The 23,035-nt window shown below is 37.4% G+C and overlaps 1 protein-coding gene across 6 annotated transcripts in view; it reads left to right on the top strand.

The window, feature by feature from the left end:
* Window positions 1-23,035, top strand: part of BZW2 (basic leucine zipper and W2 domains 2) — a 59,906-nt gene that overhangs the window by 22,867 nt on the left and 14,004 nt on the right. For 5 of the 6 annotated variants that reach the window (XM_005550052.5, XM_005550056.5, XM_065542249.2 and 2 more), the window contains exons 3-7: window positions 4,604-4,780; window positions 11,809-11,912; window positions 13,214-13,279; window positions 16,423-16,558; window positions 20,314-20,423. In XM_005550052.5, coding sequence (XP_005550109.2) covers window positions 4,604-4,780; window positions 11,809-11,912; window positions 13,214-13,279; window positions 16,423-16,558; window positions 20,314-20,423 — 593 coding nt within the window. The remainder of the gene's footprint in view (window positions 1-4,603; window positions 4,781-11,808; window positions 11,913-13,213; window positions 13,280-16,422; window positions 16,559-20,313; window positions 20,424-23,035) is intronic. The other variant, XM_045388893.3, reaches the window with a different exon arrangement.

Below are 23,035 nucleotides of genomic sequence, written 5' to 3'. Positions count from 1 at the left end.
GCACTCCGAAAGTGCTGGAATTACAGGCTGGGCATGGTGAGCCACTGTGCCCAGCCATGTAATATTGGTTTTAAATCACTTTTAGCTTTATAGTAAGTGGTGTTAATAACTAAATGAGTAAACCTTTAAATCTTGAAATATATGTGCAAATATGAGTATATGTATATATATATAAAATTAGAAAATACATTTGATTTTACAGGAAAAAAAGAAAATATGTGATTTTAAAATTCATTGCTACATCTCAGTGATATTCAGAAAGGGATATAGGTTCTGCTGTTATATTACTTCACTAATGTGTTTTTAACTAGTTACTGTAGTTCCCACAATAAGCAAGTTAGTTAACGTATAGGCATATTTGAGTGTCAGAATTAGGCCCATTTCTTCTCTGTGTCAGTACAGGGTTATTATGACTAACTCTTGAGTATCACAATTATGATTCACCAGCACAGTTTAAATTGGAGACCCCTAATTATATCCTTCTCACTTCAAGGGAGACTTGAACTGCCAAATGGAAATCTAAGGAAGCAATGGCATATTTTCATTCGAATTTTGTTAGTATTTCTGCTAGACTGTCCTCTAATAAAATACAAACTACATTTACTGTCCTTTCAGATGAAAAAGACTCTTTAGGTCCAATGTTGTCTTGTTTCTCAAGTTTCCATTAGTGTTCTTTCCATTTTCTTATATAGGAATTTTCTAGTCCTTTTGATGGGCAGTTTGTTTTAGCAGCTGGGAGCTTTTTTCAGCCTGCAAAACAATTATTAGTCGTATCGGTCCATCATAAGTTTTTAAGATTCCCAAGCTGTAAGTAATCATTTTGACCTACCACCCTTATTGCTCACTGTTGAAATATCCTTGGCTGTAGTATGCTATCTTCCTTTTTCTCTTTGCTGGTAATTCTTTTGGAATGGGAGGATGAAGATCCTTTTACAAACAAGTTTTCAAGTTGTGTCTTAAATTGAAAACAAAGTCCTCTGCTTGGATTCTTGGCATAGTCTGGGTTTTTCCTCATTTATCCATTTACATTTCCCAGTACCTCCATTTGTAATTTTCAAATCATCAAAATCTGTTCTACCACCTGAATCAACATCCAACCATGTTGTAGGGCCTTTGTGGGAATGACCTTATTTGATTTTGGAAACTGGTCACAAGACTTAATATAACAGCATGTAGTTGTTTTACTTCTACCATTCTCATATTATAGGAAAGAAAATATCTTTCTTCAACAGGGAAGGAGAATTGCCTGTTGGCTAGACCCTGAGTGGGAGGTGAAGTTTTCTGTGCTTGTCAGTGGGTTCCTTTTGTGTAGAAACACAGTTATCCCCTCCTCCTGCTCCACCTAATGTATTCCTCTAGAATTCCTATCCGTTTTCCTCCCCCTCTACACAACAAGACCCTAATTATATTTTTTCTGCAGTCACCATTTGCATGTTCTTGACTGCATAATGTTTTGCTTACAGCATCAAAAGGACTTTTTATCTCTTGTTCATGATGAATATTGTCCCAGTTAATTTATGTGTGTCTTTATGGTATCTCACGCTGCGTGACTCTGACTGGTACTGGGAATGCCATTCTTCTCTCGTTCTCATGCTGATGTGACTAGGGTTAACCACTTACAACCCAGCCCTTCTGTTAGACCACTTACAAGCAGTACAAACTAGGCAGTTGCTGTATGGTTTTAAAATGTAGCTTTTAATTGTGTCAAAGTTATGCATGCACATAGTATGGCTAGTTGTTGATTTTTCTGTTGGAGATATTAAATACACGTTTTCTACTATGGAAAATGATGATTCCGCTCTCTTTCATTGCTCACTTTTCCCCACCCCCATACTTCCTGTCCTTCTCTATTCTTTCATTGTATCATAGTTTCAGCTACACCAATGTTTAGGGTTTATATTTTTGTGACTTTGTACATGCTATTCACAGCTGAACTATGACATGACTGCATTTTTAAAAAATAACATTATTTTGTTATCGCTCGATTTAATAAATGTAATTATCTCTTGAGTGGGGTGGGGCTTAGTTTTCTGTGCCTTAAAATTAGACAACTCTAACCTTTCCCTTTGTTGTATAAATCTCTTAATACAAAACACTTAAGGAAAAGCTTTAAATGTCCTTTCACCATTATCCACAAGAGTACTATTGCCTGTCTTGTTTTTCCCCTCTTGCCTGGGGTCTCATGACTTACTCTTCAGTTATTATCTATTTTTGAGGCCTTGGGTGTTTCAGTATATGTATGTTCATATTGCTCTTACCCTTGATTAGTAGTTGGGCTGGGCCAGGCACAGTGGCTCATGCCTGTAACCCCAATACTTTGGGAGACCAAGGCCGGTGGATCTTTTGAGGCCAAGAGTTTGAGACCAGCCTGTGCAACATGGCAAGATCCTGTCTGTACTGAAGATACAAATCTAGTACCTGTAGTCCCAGCCGCTTGAGAAACTGAAGCAGGAAAATCACATGACCCCAGGAGGTGGAGGTTACGGTGAGCCAAGATTGCGCCACTGCCCTCCAGCCTGGGTGACAGAGTGAGACTCTGTCTCAAAAAAAAAAAAAAAATGTTTTTCTTTTGGCTGAACATTGACAAGAACTCTGGGCTGGAAATACTTTTCCCTAAGAACTCTGAAGAAATGTCTTCTGTGTCTCGTATTTCTGTCGAGCAATTGAGTTGCTTGATACTTTTTACATATCACTTTTTTTTTTTTTTTTTTTGCCCCGGAAACTTCAGATAATTGCTTTGTTCCCAGTATTCTGAAATCTCACAGTGATCAATGTACCTTGTGTGAATCTACTTTCAATCTTTGTGCTGGGTTCCCAGACAGCCATGTACTTGGAAACAATCTTTCATTTCTATGAGGTTTATTGAGATTTTTCAAAAAATTTCCTTTCCTTTGTTTTCTCATTCTGTTAGATGTTTTTTTTTTTTTGATATTTGACAGGTCTGCCCTTTTTCTACTCTTTTTGCTACTATTTTCTAGGTCTTTGACCTTTTTTCTAGTTTCTGAAAGATAATCTTAGCTTTCTCTTAATGCTTCCATTGAGTTGTTTACTTTTTCTATCATATTTTTTATTTCTAAGAACTCTTTATTTATGAAATATTTTTGTAATATTCTCTTCCCTCCCTCCCACTTCTGTTGCAGTATCTTTCACCACTAGAGATATCTATGATGCGATTTTTTCTTTTGAAGTTTTGGGTTTATCCTTTGTTCCTCTCTCCTCACATCCAGAGTTATTCTCCATGAGTGTAGGCAAAAAAGGTGATGTCCTTTGAGTTGAACTACAGACACTTTACCTTTAATCCACTAATTTTTTTCCACCAAATCTGACATGTAGTTTGTGATCTTCACTTCTTATCAACAGTGTATGATCCCTGCTTTGTTCAAGACCTGGCTCCAAGTCGACCTTCCACAAAGTTTTGCTAGAGTCTAGACCAAAACTCCTTCCAAACCCAAACTTCCAGTCACCACACCAAACTACTTCTGTAGGTTCATGTGTCCATTTCACTGTGACAGCTCATTTATGCTTTTCATGTGTGCCTTTGTGATTGCTCTGTATTTGTCTTATCCACTTTGCTAAGGAAAAAAAATTGTATCATATCTATATCCCTGTCAGTCCTCTGAAGCCCCACAAAATCAAAACCATTTTTATAATGATACCAATATATTATTCACATCTTTCACACATTCTCTCATAATTTTACAGAAGAGTTTTCTAGAGTTTAAAGATGTACGATCATTAAAGAGATTTGCAAGAGTATAAAACAATACTATCCTTCTCACTAATTTTTTTGTTAAATAAATACATAAGATGTTTTGTTTTAATTTCTTAAAATAAGTATCCATAGATTGAACCTCCATAAACAAAAACTCCCTTTGGAATGCTTGGGAATTAGGATTCCAAAGAGTTTTTGGATTAGGATCCAAAACTTTGGAATTAGAGTTCCAAAGTTTGGGATCCTAATTATAAATGTACATTTTAAGTGTCAAGAGATCATGAGACCTAAAAGTTTAGCACATGTGTCCTGAAGCTGTAGATATACATATATGGCTCATTGCATCTATTAAATATTTAAATACTCTGCAATAAATTCTTTTTTATTTATTTTTATTTTTTTGAGACGACGTTTCACTCTTGTCCCCCAGGCTGGGGTGCAATGGCATGATCTCTGCTCACCGCAACCTCCACCTCCCGGGTTCAAGTGATTACCTCAGCCTCCCAAGTAACTGGGATTACAGGCACCCGCCACCATGCCCAGCTAATTTTTTATAGTTTTAATAGAGACGGGGTTTCATTGTTTTGGCAAGGCTGGTCTCGAATTCCTAACCTCAGGTGATCCACCCACCTTTGCCTCCCAAAGTGCTGAGATTACAGGCGTGAGCTAGCACACTTGGCCTGCAGTAACTTATTTTAAAAGAGACATCCCTTCTTATTCCCCTCCACCATCTTTATTGGTTTGTTTATATTTGTATATTCTCCTACATTCTTTGGCGATGCTCTGTGATGTTTTTTCCTATCTTAGATAAAATAGAATTTAAGTTTTGATTGTTATACTCTCAGTATTTATTTATTTATTTGACTGTTATTTTGAATTGTTTTATTTTAGATGAAAAAGAGAAATTCGAACCCACAGTCTTCAGGGATACACTTGTCCAGGGGCTTAATGAGGCTGGTGATGACCTTGAAGCTGTAGCCAAATTTCTGGACTCTACAGGCTCAAGATTAGATTATCGTCGCTATGCAGACACACTCTTCGATATCCTGGTGGCTGGCAGTATGCTTGGTAAACCATGCATTATTGCTTCTTGTAGTATATTTATGTATTTTTAATTCTATTGAGGTATTTCCTTATAAGATAGAGTCTTTATAAGTTTATGTTTATTAGAGTGGATAGAAATACAAATGGAAGCCTATAATTTTTACCTGATTTATGATTTGGAATGGTATTAATGCGGATGTGAAGTAATGATTGGTTAATAGAGGCATAGGACGGAGGACTTTGGTTAACGTTACAATGAAGTCGGCCGCTTTGCTTTTCCTAAAAGCCACCTTTCTCATGTGTCCATAATCTGTCAGTGTTTCTGGAGGGGCCATAAAAGGGGTAATTTCTGCAAAAGACTGTAACTTAGTGTATAAATTTCCAAGGTTTAATTAATGACATTTCATCCATAAATAAAGCTTACAAGAAATATAGTTTAAACCTGGTTTTTGAAAAATCATTTAAATTGTAAGTATAGGTAGAAAAATTAAAGATAGAAGATTAGAAATTGTTAAAGATAGGTAAAAACAAAATAAAAGCTATACCTTTTAGAACAGAGGCATCAGGAAAGAAGGCTTCAGAATACTATTTAAGTTTATTAAGTAGATGATTCTAATATTTATTAAGTATAACAACCACCCATTTTTCCTCTCATAGTCATTTTTAGATCTGAGTTCTTATAGTTAGTTCCTGTGGTAGCTGTAAATCACTAGAGATGGTCGAATTTCCTAGGCCAGGAATTTTTAGTTTGCAAATGTGTGCAAGTGTTTCAGTTGTTAAAAAGACTTGAGAGGGGAGGGCAGGTATGTGTCTACTCTGCTATGCAAAGAACATGCAACATCATGAAAGATTGCCTTGCCCAAAGTGCCATCATTGTCTTTCCTTGAGAAAACACTGCTTAAGCCAGCCTACCTTGGCTTTGAAAAAGAATGTGCATACATTCCTCCATCTTGAGGTGGCACTGCCCATAAATTCCTTTTTCTCTGAGCTCTTATTTCAAGCAATCTGTTTGGTACGTGGCCCAATTGACTTCTAGGCCTTCTGTCATTCTGCATTGCTAGTTTTCACCACATAATGAATTAGTTTTGTTGTTCTTATTGTTATGAAGAGCTTACATTATGACTGTAGATAATTCAAGTATAACAGCTACCTATATTGAACTCAAATCCTATTACCCGAAAATAATCATTGTTAACATTTTGGTTATTTCCCTTCTAGAAATCTCTTTAGCAGTCAGGCGTGGTGGCTCACGCCTGTAATACCAACACTTTGGGAGGCTGAGGTGGGTGGATCACCTGAGGTCAGGAGTTCGAGACCAGCTTGGCCAACATGGTGAAACCCTGTCTCTATTAAAAAAAATACAAAAATTGACAGAACGTGGTGGCGGCTGCCTATAACAATCCCAGCTACTAGAGAGGCTGAGGCAGGAGAATCACTTGAACCTAGGAGGCAGAGGTTGCAGTGAGCTGAGATCGAGCCACTGCACTCCAACCTGGGTGACAGAGCGAGACCCTGTCTCAAAAAAAAAAAAAAAAGGAACTATCTTTACCTCATAAACTTTGGAGAATGGATGATATTATGCAAATATGATATTATGCATGCTGATTTGTATTTATTCAGCAATATGTTGCTGCCTTGCACACCCATGAGTGTTATACTGGATGATTCTAAAAAGAATTAAAGCCAAACGGATGTTAAAGAATATTTAGAGGCCGGGGTGGTGGCTCACGCTTGTAATTCCAGCACTTTGGGAGGCTGAGGTGGGCAGATCACCTGAGTTCTGGAGTTCAAGACTAGCCTGACCAATGTGGAGAAGCCCCGTCTCTACTAAAAATACAAAATTAGCTGGACATGGTGGTGGGTGCCTATAATCCCAGCTACTCAGAAGGCTGAGGCAGGAGAATTCCTTGAACCTGGGAGTCGGAGGCTGCAGTGAGCCTAGATCGCTCCATTGCATTCCAACCTAGGCGACGAGTGAAACTCTCGGGAAAAGAAAAAAAAAGAATATTTAGGCTGTTTGCAGTTGTTGCTATTATAAACAACAGTTATGAGTGTCTGTATGCACCTATCTTTGTGCTTTTACCTGATTACATCTTTATCTACTTAGCAAGGGATTAATGGATTAAATAAAAGATGGAGACATTTTTATCTATATTTATCTCCATTTACCTAGCTGAGAGAGAAAAAGTCTTCAAAAGGAACATTATGTTTAATATTTTATCAAAAATTATGAGTTCCTATTTACATACACCTTTAACAATGTTAGCTACCTAATTTCATCAGTTTTCTAGATATCTGAAATTAGGTAAGTGATAAGCATTTTCATTTTAAAACTTTAATAGTGGAGTTGAATATTTCCTAACATATTATTGACTTTTAGTATTTCATTAATTATGATATATTTTTATCAGAGTGATTTTCAGCGAGTTTTGGTTCTTGTCAAAGTCACGTGATTGTAGTAGTCGCTTATATGGACCCTTTTCAGACTGAGTGACCTCCAGGCAGCACTGTTGGCCCTTTTGTCATTCTTGAACTCTTTTATTTTCTTCCCTTACACGAGACCACTTAGACCTCCTCCTGACTCTCTGGATGCCACTTCTTACATTACTCCTGGCTTCCGTCGTTAACCACCTCCCCATATAAAATTATCTGTGTACTTTATATTGAGTTTCTTAAAATTTCATTTACCATGATCAGCAGATTTATATCTGCAGCCCAGATTTCTTTCTTTTTTTTTTTTTGCAGTTACAAGATTTAATAGAGTGAAAACAGAGCTCTCATACAAAGGGAGGGGACCCAAAGAGGGTAGCCGTTGCTGGCTCGAATGCCTGGGTTTATATCCCAATCATTGTCCCTTCTACTGTGCTCTCAGGCGATAGATGATTGGCTATTTCTTTATCTCCTGTTTTTGCCTAATTAGCATTTTACTGAGCTCTCTACTACCTGATTGGTCGGGTGTGAGCTAAATTTGCAAGCCCTGTGTTTAAAGGTGGATGTGGTCACCTTCCCAGCTAGGCTTAGGGATTCTTAGTCGGCCTAGGAAATCCAGCTAGTCCTGTCTCTCAGTCCCCACTCTCAACAGGAAAACCCAAGTGCTAATGGGGAGGTTGGCCGACGACTGCTCTAACTACTTCCTGCTGAACTGGGGTATAGTAGGTGTTGTGCAGTTGAGATTTCCTTGGGAGGGGTGCCTTCTATGTCATTAACATCAGAACATGAGCTAGCAGGCCGGTCCAGGGGTTCTTGGTAGATCTTAGTCATGGACTGCATCTGGGGCTCCATTTGTATTTAAGAACCATTTGTAGTTTTACAGCTTCGATTCTGGAAGAGACAGAATTAACAAGGAGGTTAAAGATACAGGGATTGAAATGTATGGACCGCAGTGCAGAGAATTATTTCTTTGGTACACTTCACAGGCCCTGACTATCTGCTTGATAGTTTTGAAAAGGCCTGGTCCAGTAAATAATAATTTGGCCATCTGATGGGTGCTATCAATGCCTAAGTGAAAGGTTTGGTGAAGGGTTTTAAGCAATTTCCATTGGTTAGTGCAGCCCAGATTTCACTTATTCACTCCATGTCTCTACATTCAAGAAGAACATAGGGCCAAATGTTTGGTATGACTTGCTTAGCATAAGCTGTACAACACCAGATGTCTGCTGAGTCTGGACACGTAATGTAAGGACTGAAGCCTGCTAGGTGCATTCTTCTTATATAAATACTTTGTTTAATTATTATGTAGAAATTTTCTTGACACTCACAATTTATCTTCTTCCATTGTTCTTTTGTTTTTGTTTTTGTTTTTTTTGATGTTGTCCAGGCTGGAGAGTTGGCTCACTGTAACTTCTGCCTCCTGGGATCAGGCAATTCTCTTGAGTAGCAGGGATTACAGGCATGTGTCAGCATGTCCAGCTAATTTTGTATTTTTAGTAGAGACGGGGTTTCCACCATGTTGACTAGGCTGGTCTCAAACTCCTGACCTCAGGTGATCTGTCCCAAAGTGCTGAGATTACAAGCATGGGCCACCATGCCCAGCCCCATTGTTCTTAAAACAGCAGCTATCTTGGTCTTTCAATATTACCTTGTGTATAGTAAATACAATAAATATATTAAGTTTACTTCTACCTTGAGAAAAACAGCAGGCACTCCAAAAACATTAGAAATGGCAAATAATACTTGGTCCTAATATCAGCAAAAATTTTAATGCAAGCTGTAGCAATATTATTAATATATAATAAGTGTTTTATTTCATTAAACAATGTAACTTTAAAAACATACCTCTCAAAAGTCTGTAGTTTCGATATCAAACTTCAGTTTTGTCATTTCTATCAAAAGCAATAGCAATAATTAGCCCAGAGGTTTTAGAAGATTATTATCTAAGTTTGTTCCATATCAGGGGAACCAGCCCCCAATATTTCAACGTAGGTTCTTTTCTATTTTCCCTAAGTGTTGGCTGGTCTGAGAAATAAAGAGAAAGAGTACAAAAGGAAGAAATTTTACAGCTGAGTCTCTGGGAGTGACATCACATGTTGGCCTGAGCCGCAAAACCAGCAAGTTTTTATTAGCGATTTTCAAAGGGGAGGGAGTGTACAAATAGGATGTGGATCACAGAGATCACATGCTTCAAAGGCAATAAAATATCACAAGGCAAATGGGGACAGAGCAAGATCACAAGGCCAGGGCGAACTTAGAATTACTGATGAAGGCCCATGTCCTGCTGGGCACACATTGTCATTGATAAACATCTTAACAGGAAACAGGGTTTGAGAGCAGACAACCAGTCTGACTAGAATTTCGCCAGGCTGGAATTTCCCAATCCTAACAAGCCTGGTGGCACTGCAGGAGACCAGGGCTTATTTCATCCCTTATCTACAACTGCATAAGACAGACACTCCCAGAGCGGCCATTTTAGAGACCTTCCCCTGGGAATGCATTCATTTTCCCAGGGTTATTCCTTGCTGAGAAAAGAATTCAGCAATATTTCTCCTATTCGCTTTCTGAAAGAAGAGAAATATGACTCTGTTCTGCCCGGCCCTGCAGGCAGTCTGACTTTATGGTTATCTCTCTTGTTTCCTGAAAATCACTGTTGTCCTGTTCTTTTCAAGGTGCCCAGATTTCATATTGTTCAAACACACATGCTTCACAAACAATTTGTGCAGATAACGCAATCATCACAGGGTCCTGAGGCGACATACATCCTCAGCTTACGAAGATGACGGGATTAAGAGATTAAAATAAAGACAGGCATGGGAAATTATAAGAGTATTGATTGGGGAAGTGATAAATTTCCATGAAATCTTCACAATTTATGTTCAGAGACTGCAGTAAAGACAGGCATAAGAAATTTTAAAAGTATTAATTTGGGGAACTAACAAATGTCCATGAAATCTTCACAATTTATGTTCTTCTGCCGTGGCTTCAGCCGGTCCCTCCATTCGGGTTCCCTGTCTTCCCGCAACAGTTCCAGATGGTTATATTCATTTAAAAGGGCTAATTAAATCTCATGCATAAATTAATTGAGTGAAAATAGACTCCTAAAGGGGCTGACTTCTCCAAAAACTAATTTACTTACTAAACCGTATGCTGAAGTCTGAAGCCCATAGAGGGGATGATAAGCTAAGGAAAGTATAACTCAATTGAATTCTCATTTGCCTATGTCTGCTAAAAAAGGTGACTATGGGTGGCCCTTTTAATCCAGAGATCTGAAATCACAAGTTAAATCAAGGTGATTATACACTAATACACAAACAAATAAAGGGAGTGGCTAATGAGTAGAGAGTGTTTGTCTTTTCAGCTTTGACCATTATTGTATCCTCGGTGCCTAGCACAGTAGCTGGTGTAAGTATATACACTACAAACATTTGTTGTGTATATGAAAGATATTAAGCTAACTGCTCAAACCTTCTACCTTAATTACAAACAGAAATTAGAAACCTTCTACCTAAATTAGAAAACAGAAATTCCTAATGTTGTCATTCTGCTCTTCTAATCAACTAATGCTTCTAATGGCTACCACTGAAACTTGTAGGAGGACCCTTTGAATATGGAAAGTTAATTGAAGAAAAAGGCATCTAATCTATTGAGTCCATGGGGAAAAAAAATGAGAGAGAATAAAATAATTTCTTCTAGCCAACATAGCTGCTGGGTGATTAAATTCAAATAGCGAGCATCAGAGTCCATGCTATTCAACCAGTCATGGATAACTGGGTTAGCGAAGGAGGAAGCAATTGTAATAGCTACTCAAGTAGAAAGCAAAAAGATCTATGAGTCAGGTCTGGTCAGTTCTGTAGTTGGTGATATCTAGGTAGAGTATCCACAAAATACTTGCAAAATGTTAGCAAGCCTGAAGAAACAACTATGTCCTGGAGTGGGAAGTATCTGGAGTTGCATTGAGAATAATGAAATTAAATTTACTGAATAAAGGTTGTTCTTTGCTTCCATGATTAAGAATATACTTTGGAAAGAACCAGACTTATAGTGATAGAATGTAGTGAAGTTGAGGATGTGGAACTAAAATGAAGTACACTATGGTGGGAGCATGAAATGAAACAACTAATTTATATTATATTGGAAACATGAAGTATACAAGGCCAAGTACAGTGGCTTAAGCCTGTAATCCCAGCGCTTTGGGAGGCTGAGGTGGGCGGATCACAAGGTCAGGAGTTCAAAACCAGCCTGACCAACATGGTGAAATCCCGTATCTACTAATACTATAAAAATTAGTTGGGCATGGTGGTGCATGCCTGTAATCCCAGCTACTCAGGAGGCTGAGGCAGGAGAATTGCTTGAACCCGGGAGGTGGAGGTTGCAGTGAGCCAAGATTGTGCCACTGCACTCCAGCCTGGATGACAGAGCAAGACTCCATCTCAAAGAAAAGGAAAAAATATACAGCAACATGTGTACATCTATGTGTGTCATTCTTTGACATTTTATGTGACTCTTAGATTTTACATCTACTTTCATTATTTTCTTTCATTTGCCAGAATCGATCTGTTCTGTAAATGCTGTTCTCAATTTCAGTATTATCCTAACTATAATTACCTTTCTCTTTTCAGCCCCTGGAGGAACACGCATAGATGATGGTGACAAGACCAAGATGACCAACCACTGTGTGTTTTCAGCAAATGAAGATCATGAAACCATCCGAAACTATGCTCAGGTAGAGCCTATTTGAGAGATTGCCCTTGAGTCAGAAGGGAAGCATTTGAAGAGGATTGAGGAAAACTCTATAGAAGCTCTACAGCCCACCCACTTTTTAAATAGGAATCTTAGAAAAAGCCTTTAAACATATGAAAATAATGGGCATTAAAACTATAAAAATAGGCCTAGCAGAGTGGCTTGAGCCTATAATCCCAGCACTTTGGCCATGGTGGGTGGATCACTTGAGGTCAGGAGTTTGTGACCAGCCTGGCCAACATGGTGAAACCCCATCTCTACCAAAAAATACAAAAATTAGCTGGGTGTGGTGGTGGGTGCCTGTAATCCCAGCTACTTGGGAGGCTGAGGCAGGAGAATCACTTGAACCCAGAAGACAGAGGTTACAGTGAGCCGAGATCGTGCCACTGCTCAACCTGGATGACAGAGTGAGACTCCATCTCAAAACAAAACAAAAAGAACTGCAATAATATAATGCTTTTTCTTTTCTTTCTTTTTTTTTTTTTTTTTGTTAATCTCTCATGGGAATTTATTCTTGGATCAGGAGAATTCGTTTTTCTTGTATACATGTTAAAGAATATGTGAGTATTAGTGTAAATTGGAAATAAAATTTATGGGATTTTAATGTAATTTATTTCTTTTGCTTATCGTGTATTAATTCCCTGCCTGGGTCATTCTTTCCCCATAAAGGGCAATTATTATTTTTACTCTTGGACTCCATCTTGATTACATTAGGAAACGAATACCCAAGAGTTGTAAGTAGGAGTATAGCTTGTGTGTAGGAGAAAAAGGAACTAGATTAAGAAATCATTTCCACAGTTATTAAAATAACCAATATTTACAAAATCCCCATTTAAAAACATCATTCCACTTAAGACTGTCTAGATCCTAATACAGTTGCCAACTCTGCTTCACAGTTCTAACACAACCATAGGGGCCAGTCATCCTTTATTGCCAGTAAATTATAACATTTTTTGCTCATCTGCTAGAAACATGTTTGTTGTTTACCTAGAGTAGAATCTGTCCTGCACTCTGCTCTCCTCCCCATCACATCATTATCTAAGTGGTTATATCTTTATAATGAATGAATTTGTTTTATCTTACATGTACATTTTGATCGTATTTGTTCCCCTAGGTCATGGTAGCATCTTTGAAATGCTTATAGTTTTTATATTACAGTGTGAGCCTGTTTAACTATACACTTTTTTTATTGTAGATCTATGGTGTCATTACGGTGAGTTTCTATACCCTCCTTCTGTGTCTTTTTGGTTGACCTAATATTTAATGGTTCTGTTTTATGTTTAGGTCTTCAATAAACTCATCAGGAGATATAAGTATTTGGAGAAGGCATTTGAAGATGAAATGAAAAAGGTAAAAATTCAAATATAATGCCTATCTGTTTTATAGTAATGAAATGGAGGTGGATAAAAATTTTATAAGTGGCCGGGTGCGGTGGCTCACATCTGTAATCCTAGCATTTTAGGAGGCCGAGATGGGTGGATCACAAGGTCAGGAGTTCAAGACCAGCCTGATCAAGATGCTGAAATCCCGTCTCTACTAAAAACACAAAAATTACCCAGGCGTGGTGGCCTATAATCCCAGCTAATCGGGAGGCTGAGGCAGGAGAATTGCTTGAACCCAGGCGGCAGAGGCTTCAGTGAGCCAAGATTGCTCCACTGCACTCCAGCCTGGGCGACAGAGCAAGACTCCATCTCAGAAAAAATAATAATAAAATAAAATAAAATTTTACATGTACAATGATATTCCAAAAGTGCCATACACGTGGTAACATTTAGTGAGTTTTTAATAAATGTTTGGTAAATAAATGAGTATGAAAGATCATTAGCTAATAGCTATAGGAAGAAATATGTGATTATTCTGGACTTTTTCCGTTAATATTTAATGTAAGACAGTGTGCTTTGTTCAGTAAGAATAGTTTTATGGGGTATAATCTCTGACCGTGCAGAGGTTAAAATGAAAACTAGAATCAAGATAAAGTGGTTTAAGTAGTTAAAGCCTATGAAAGAACATAGCACAGCAGCTAATGTTCAGCAAAATTCTTTAATTCTATGCAGTTTAGCAAAGGGAATGGAAGCACCTCTTTGGAGATAGAGTGTATGGGTGTAAATCTCAGTAGTCTTTCTCATCAGTGAAATAGCTGTAGTAAGAGGATATACCTTATGGTTGCTGTGGGAATATATGAAATAACATATAAGGAGCTCAGTGTGGTAATTGGTCTCTAGTCAAATCAACAGTAGCATCTCCTTAAAGATGTCCTCTTTAGAGTAATTGCACGTTCCCTCTTCCAGTTTGTAACTCCTGTATTTATATATAGCACCCACTACCTTTACCTGTTTCAGATTTGTTCGTTACTTTGTCATTGCTTCCAGTTTTAGATATCTATCTAAAAGTAAAACACCAAGTGAAAAAAGTAACCATAACATATACTTACTTCTTCCCTACTTACTTACTCTCCCCACTCCTCCCCACACTAACTGCCCCCCACCCCACCCAGTTTAAAGTAGTTCCGTGTATAATATTGAAGAGCAAGTTGACAATAGTCATTAAAAGAAATGTTTCTTATATAACCCATGCCCCGACCTTCATGGATTTATAAGAATCCATTAGCATGGATATATAAAGCTATATGTATAAAGATGTCACCACAGTATTGAAAAATAGCCTAAATGTTCATTGGTAGGAGATGAAGACTGGTTAATTAATTTACAATCTATACAGTGGAATACTATGCAGTCTTTTATACATGTAGGCATAACTACGTGTATTAATAAGGGAAAATGCCCATGACAAATTAAATGGAAATGCGAGGTGCAAAGCAACCATTTGGTAGCAGTTTGACCTGGGGCAGGCAAATTACTTAATATCTTTGTACCTTAGTATTCTTTTCTGTAATTGGAGATGGAGCCTGTTGTACTTATTAATACACATAAAGTGATCAGAAGAGTTGTCTGGCCCACTCCACAAGTTTTAGCTATCATTAGTATGTAATGCAGTGAAAAACAATATGTGTGTATACATGTAATTATGTTTTAATGTTGATTAATATAATTGAGCAATGTGGTTATTATTTTTATGATGACCTAATTTTTGTGCCATTTCTATGTGATTAAGTATATTTTAAATGAATCTGGTCATATGCGTGAACTTGAAGAAGTGGTGTTAAAATTTTATTTTAGAGGCTATTTTTTATTATTCTCATTTAAATGTTATTTTTATAATGGAGAAAAAGGACAAATTGACATGAACTGTCTATACTTATGTTAGTTCTTTCATTCTTCCCCATTCTTGATGCTCCTTGGAGCTTAAGCCTTTGAAACCCTCATTCCCTCACTCCCTGGCACTTACTTAGATGTTAACTTCTTTTTAATTTGTTGAGAATTTAATAGGTATACATTGAGAGGCGAATGGACTGGTTTGGTTCCAGTTCTGCCACTTTCACATAATGTAAATAGTCTATAATGTAATAATCCTTAAATTATTGGGGAATAGTAAGTCAATATTTTCTTACCCCCTATGCAGCTAGTGGAATAATCACGTCATCAGGATGGAGACACTTAAGTCTCTATCAATGCCAGTGAATTTTGCATTGGCACAAAATAATGGAAAATCAGCAAGGCTCCTGTAGTGATAGTGGCCCCTGAGGAATTTCCATGGCAAGCCTAATAACTGGTGAAATGGAGAAAGTAACAGTAGAATGTAGTCAAAGCAGAGGAGAGTTAGGAGAGAGAAGGACATCCCACAGGGCTGACTACTATAGGAAAATATAATATAGGAAGTGGGTTTTTTGTTTTGTTTGTTTTGAGCTTACATTCATATTTTTCTAGGGTTGCTACTTTTTCAGTTCCCTGCCTCGGGGGCAAGAGAATCTAAAAGTGTACCCAAAAAACATCAAGAACCTAGAAAACCCCTTTCTCCCTGAACAGTCTTGTTTTGAAGACTGTTGTATTCTGTGAGCTCAGAAAAGTATATATTAAATGTCAAAAGCTTAACTTCGACTCTTTCCTGGTTTTTTGTTTTTGTGGGGCTTTTTATTTGTTTCTGTTTTTGCCGTAAAAATTCTATTCAGAGAAAACGGGCATATGTAGCAGGGGAAGAGGTAGTCACCCAAAGAAGTGGAAAAACTTGAAAAACAATACATTTCAGAAACATGTCCATCGTGTATACTTAACCCTTTTGCATGCACATAGTCAAACATAAATCCATCTGTTTACATATCATCCAAATATCTCTTTTCCTTTCCGTGAATGTTATCTACAGCTGTGAGTAAATGAACTGAGAAGAAAGGAACCTGCCTGCTCAAGTCACTTTCCACGGCATCCAATTTATCATGAAATGAATTACTATGCTTTGCATATGACCTTCTGTGTGTGTGCCACGTAGCCATGGATGTTCACACTGTTTATCTTCCCACTTCAGTCCTTTGCTTCATAGACATGGTTCCTTTTTTTTTCTTTTCTTTTTCTTTTTTTTTTTTTTTTTTTTTTGACCCACAGCTTCTCCTCTTCCTTAAAGCCTTTTCCGAAACAGAGCAGACAAAGTTGGCGATGCTGTCAGGGATTCTGCTCGGCAACGGCACCCTGCCCGCCACCATCCTCACCAGTCTCTTCACCGACAGCTTAGTCAAAGAAGGTAATGAGGCTCCTGTTTTCTCGCCTGTCACACAACAAAGGAAAAATAAAGCCACAGATAGTTATAAAAATGCCAGTTGCTCCTTTTGGTATCCTCTACTACTCATTCTTCACATAAGAGAATATCCATGTATGTGTGTATATTGCCTTTCAAATAATAAAAGGAGTGGACATGTTAATTGTAGGACATTTGAAGGAAAAAAATATGCACACCTGTACAAAGACATATTAAGAAAGACTAATAGCCAATTAAAATCTCATGGAAGACTTGATGCCTAGGTCAAATACCCTGAAATTGATTTGGTGACCTTTTTGCCCTTCAATACAAAATGGCAGCCTTTAACTCTCACCCCTATTGTAAGAACAAAAACTGTTCCCCTCTCAAGGTCTAGAGAAACTGATGCTCAGATACTCATTTTGATTGCACTTTTTAAGATATTCATTGTCTCAGTTTTAGAAAACAGTTTTAAGTCTGCTGCAATAGAAGGAGTCTTGTTTTAATTTTAAGGCATTAAGAGTTGGGTAGGCATGCATACCATGATTTGGTTATAGAATAAAACAAAAGTGGGCTGTTTACTTGTAGGAGGATAATGATAGTCAAATTACAATGCAACACAAAACAGTTATTTTTCCTTAAAAACAAATTAAAAGAGCTTTTGTGCGAACATCTGTTTCTTCTGAGAACTTAAAAAGTTTTCCTCCTACGTATATGAAGTCCTAGCCTCATTCATGCCTGTAGTGAAAGGGGTTATAGTTTTCTTGTAGCTAAGAAAAGAATAGTAAATTGAGAGTCAATTGGTCTTATTCAAAGACTCTAGTTTTTAGCTTAAAATCACTCAGATTTATGACAATTCAGACTCTGTAATTGTTGGATGTTATTAGTATTATGACATTTTAAAGTATTTCCCTGAAGAAAATTCACAGTACAACACACATCTTATTTTTGCTATTAGCCATTTTGCACACAGAAAATCAACATAGTATATAAATGTTAACCATTCATTATTTTAAATTATCCTAGCCAACATAACAGAAAATAATTGCCTTTCTAGTTATTTTAAAAACCTAAATGATGTCTGTAACTTCCTTTGTAATGTATCCAAAAATTACATTATTAGATGGATAGATATGTGATAAAGCAAATACGGAAAAATATTAGTTATAGAAACTAGATGGTGGGCATGTGAGTGGTCATTGTTCAGTTTGTTCAGCTTTTCTGTATGTCTGGAAATTATTATAGTAAAATGTTTGAGGGGTGGTGAGGAGAAAAATAACTTTGCTATGGAAGTAGTATAGTGCCTCTGTTATATGGCTTTTCCTTAAACTCTGCCATCTTTTACAAACTAGAGGTTTAAACTCTTGCTTCCTAATTGGAAAAGCATTGAGAAAATGGCTGGGTATGGTAACTCATGCCTGAAATCCTAACACTTTGGGAAGCTGAGGTAAGAAAATTGCTTGAGGCCAGGAGTTTGAGACCAGTTTGGGAAACATAGCAAGACTCTTCTTCTCTACAAAAAAAAAGTAAAAACTAGCCAGGTGTGTTGGCACACCATGCAATCCCAGCTGCTCAGGAGACTAAGGCAAGAGGATTACTTGAGCCCAGGAGTTTGAGGCTACGGTGAGCTATGATCACATCATCTTACTACAGCCTGGGCAACAGAGAAAGACTATCTAAGATTAAAAAAAAAAAAAAAAAAAAGAAATAACGAAAATAGTTAAGAAATTAATCATTTTCACCAACTCATCCAATACATGACCAAGGGAGATGGGATTATCCTACTCAGTAGAGGAGTAACTATAAAGAAAGTTAAATCTCAATTTTAGGCTCCTAGTTTCAAGCATAGTTTTTCTTTACTTACAATACAGATTACAGCCTAGTATTAATTTATATTAAATTTTATATTGGTTGTATGAGCTAATGATAATGCTAAAAATTCATTTTAACAAGTTGTTTAACATGAACTTTCAGTTAAGATGTAATGCATGTTTTGTTGTCATGGCCATTTTTTTTTAAATTAGTTTATCTGCTTATTCAAGGGAAGAAAATCAGGTTTAGTTGGTGTCTATATGAATGATAGACGAATTAAATGCTTTGACTTTCCAGTTACTGGAAGACCTGGGTCAAATTGGTATATAAGGACATGTATTTCTTATGTAACAATAAATGGAAAATTAGGACAGACTTCAGGCTGAACAGCAATATCGTTCAGAACTTAAGTATTTTTCTCCTGTTATCATTCATAGCATTAACTTCATCCCAAGGATGCTGCCCCCTCTTGTTATAAATGTCTGCTGATACAGTTATGGCATATTCTTCCTGGTTCCGGTTCAGTGAAAGAACACTTCTCCTGAACACAGGATAATTTATCTTCCCTTCAGCTGATTGGCTGACACAGACTGCATGACCAGTACAGGTCCAGTAGCAATTGCCAGGGGGGTGCCTTGGGCAGATGAGCTTGAGCGAGGTCACTAAATTAATCATCAGAAAGAGGTGGTACCAGAGCTTAGGCTAATGAGGAGTCACCTGGACTGGATAAAATGGGACCTCTTTTAGGAAAGAGGTAAAGAGAATAGAGGCTGCTTAGGCCACATTATCATTCGCTCATAACAATAGTAGAACCTTCAGTTTAGAAAACTCAGTTAAATGTTTCAACTACATCTTAACTCTTCATTAAATAACCACAACATAAATTTAGAAATTTGAAGTGTTCATAGAACTGTCTTCTTATTATCTGATTATTTCTATTTGGAAATAAGTGGTAATGTAAATGTGAACATGTGATTGAATGGTTTCCTGATTTAACATAACTAGCTTAATAACGATTTTTTTAAAATCCAGAAAAGTTGAACTTGAAACAGCCTTGATATTTTTATAGCTTAACTCAAGAATATTTTAAAATGCTTTTTATGGCTGGGCGCAATGCCTCATTCCTGTAATCCCAGCAATTTGGGAGGCCAGCACAGGTGGATCACCTGAGGTCAAGGGTTCAGGACTAGCCTGCCCAACATGGCAAAACCCTGTCTCTACTAAAAATACAGTAATTAGCTGAGTTTGGTGGTGCATGCCTGTAATCCCAGCTACTTGGGAGGCTGAGGCAGGAGAATCACTTGACCCCAGGAGGTGAAGATTGCAGTGAGCTGAGCTCGTGCCACTGCGCTCCAGCCTGGGCAACAGAGTGAGACTCCATCCCCTAAAAAATAAAAATAGGAATAAATAAATAAATAAAATGCTTTTTATAAAAAGTAAAACTAAGGTAAATGATGTGTGTTCATCTATTCGTAGCAGTACTTATTATATCTATCACTATCAGTGTTCTTGTACTGGCATCCTTTATTAGCAAATTACTTGATAAAGGTGACATTACAGTTTTGTGTCTCCTAATTTTCTTGTGCCTCAAGATCACTGTTATAAACATGAAATACATATGAACCAGAGGGTGAAATAAAGGCAATAACACCGAAGATACTGGGTGTTAAATATGTTTTTGACCAAGGTAAAATAACTTACAGTTAGACCAGGTTGGATTCAAAGAGTCCAAATTTGAAAAATATTTTAATTTATTTTCCTTTTCCTGAAAATGTTCTATTTTGAGTAACGAGAAGAGGAGAATTTGCCTAGAGGTCTATTGACTTTTCCTTTGTACCAAATTTAGTATTTTAGTTATTTACCCACTTCAGGAAACCTGGGTGCTTTGCACACCATCACAATTGGTTTTGCTCATAAAAGGAATGAAATTCTCTTTTGTTTTTGAACAGGCATTGCGGCCTCATTTGCTGTCAAGCTTTTCAAAGCATGGATGGCAGAAAAAGATGCCAACTCTGTTACCTCGTCTTTGAGAAAAGCCAACTTAGACAAGAGGCTGCTTGTAAGTGTTTTCTGGTGAAAGGGTTGTATGTATGATGCCTTTCTTGGAGCTTAAGCAATGCCTGCAATGTAGTATATGAGTAATATCCCTGGATCTATGTTGACTTGGAGCACTGTTCCTTTTATTTCTGTGTAATTGTTAATAGAAACGGATTTCATTTTAATCTTTATTTTGTCACCAAATGGCACAATAAAATTAAAGAATTGTGAGGAATATAGACTTCCAAATTTGTAAGTTTGTTGACATAGTGTTAATATTTAATCAGAATTAAGACTTTCTTTTATAGCCATAACTTTTTTTTTTTGGAGACAGAGTCTGGCTCTGTCACCCAGGCTGGAGTGCAGTGGCACAGTCTCACTCACTGCAACCTCTGCCTCCTGGGTTCAAACGATTCTCCTGCCTCAGTCTCCTGAGTAGGTGGGATTACAGGCGCTCTCCACCACACCCAGCAAATTTTGGGATTTTGTTAGTAGAGATGGGGTTTCACCATGTTGGGCAGGTTAGTCTCAAACTCCTGACCTCAAGTGATCCGCCCACCTCAGCCTCCCAAAGTGCTGGGATTACAGGTGTGAGCCACCGCACCCAGCCTATAGTCATAACCTTCTAGACATTTTAAGGTTTTAATATGATAAAAATTTCATCAATCTCACTTAATCAAATACTTGTGATCTCTATTTTGAGTAGCAGTCAGACTGTGCTCATCTCAAATGTGTGTTAAATAGTTTGCTTAAAAAAAAAAGTTTAAACAAGATTGCCTTGGAAATACTTAAGCTGTTGCAGAAAGTAAACAAGTTAATTGTGTCACAGTTGCTTGATTATATTTTTATTTCTCCATCTTTGTGTATTTCTAAGAAAATCCAGAAAAATGTTTTGTTTTTATAATGTCTTTTTTTTTTTTTTTTTGCCACGCAATATCTCATTTTATTATTATTTTCTATGTGCTCCCTACAATTTCTTTCTTCTTGATGCAGCAGCTGTGAAATGCCAAGATTTTTCCAGGTGGAATTGCTTTTACAATTCTAGGATAAAGTGTAAAAATAAGACACATCCCTGCCATCTTCTTTTCACCTGGCCTTTTCTCTGTTGTTCTCTTCCAGTGTGTTTCAGTGTGCAAGGGTCCAATCCCATGAGATAATTCTAAGACTCTCTCTCTTCCTCAAGAACACATGAAAGTAATTTTAAATGTAAATACTTGCAATTTAAATCACTTAAGAATACTTTGTTTCTTGACGTTTACCTTAAATAGATTTGTGTGTTTACAGTTTTTACATTATGGTAAAAGTCTAGGTTCTAGCTCATAATAATTTTCATTCCTCATATGTTTACTGAATGCCTACCCTGTGCTGGGCATGGTACGACAAGCTGCAGAGCCAGTAGAGAACAGGACAGAAAAGTTGCCTGCCCTTGTGAAACCTACTTTCTAGTGGACTTAGGGCAAATCCCCGTAAACAGAAGCAAAAGTCACAGAAGATAAGTGAATAAGTTGCTGAGGAAGGTGGAGGTTCATACAAAGGGAACATATTTGTTGTCCATGAGGCTGTGGGTTGTCTATAGGTTAGCTCTATCTTGGCTAAGCCTGACTTAGTTCCACATGCCTTTTCATTCGGGCGCAGGCTGAGGGAGCAGCTCCCATCTGGCCCATTCTGTCTTCACGGCAGAGTACCAGAACACAGAGACTGAACTGAACCTCTCAAGTATCTTAAAAACTCACCTATGGATGCTGCCATGCCTGGCAATAGACTGGGAAAATCCAGTCCACTAATAGGCTGCTTCTCCACCTCTGCAGATAGACATAGCAAGGAGGGGGTTCTCTTAATACTCTTTTGAAGCAGAGGAGGTGGATGATTGGGAAAAAAGATACAGTCTATCCGGTTATTTCTTAAAGCAGTAATTTTCTTAAAGATATTCACAACTATAGCCCGGTTAGCTTAATTAGGTGGCTTCATTTAGAAAATTCTAATTTCTTTTTGGAAACACATGCCATCTAGCTGTTTTTACTAGGTTTGTGTGTGTTTGTGTGTATACGTGGAACATAGGTGGTGGTTTCTGCGAGAAACACATAAACTGGGTGAGAACAGGGTAGTTACCTATGCACTATGCCTGCCTGATATTTGTTGAATCAATAAGAGAATGAGGAACTAGTGAGTCAGTTCCCACTCTTTAGGAGGAAATTTTGTTTCATGAACATATACAACAAAATTCTCTTTAACTCTGAACTACTACATTTTAGGAAAATTAGTGTATTACCAGACTTTAGCTCTCACCCACTATTATAACACAGAAGAAAGAACAATTTATAGCAACTCAGAGAGGAGAAGGAATGGGAAAAAACAACCCTTATTACTGACAAAGCAAGTAGTGATTAAGAAATTAAAGATATTGCTCTCTTCCTTTATTTATTCAATAAGTATGTATTGATTATATTATATGCCGAAACTTCCAAGAGCTGGGGAGATTGAAAGGAACCAAACGAACAGACCCTTTCCTTCATGAAGCTTATATTCTATTTCAGGAGAGTGGGCCATAAACTAAAACCCATAAAACATGTATTATAATAAAGGTAAAAATTAAGTAGGGGCCCAGTGTGGTGGCTCACACCTGTAATCCCAGCA

The sequence above is a fragment of the Macaca fascicularis genome, chromosome 3, assembly GCF_037993035.2.
Source record: "Macaca fascicularis isolate 582-1 chromosome 3, T2T-MFA8v1.1".
NCBI classification, from domain to species: Eukaryota; Metazoa; Chordata; class Mammalia; order Primates; family Cercopithecidae; genus Macaca; species Macaca fascicularis.
The sequence above is the reverse complement of the archived record's forward strand: the minus strand, read 5'-3'. Positions and strand labels throughout refer to the sequence as shown.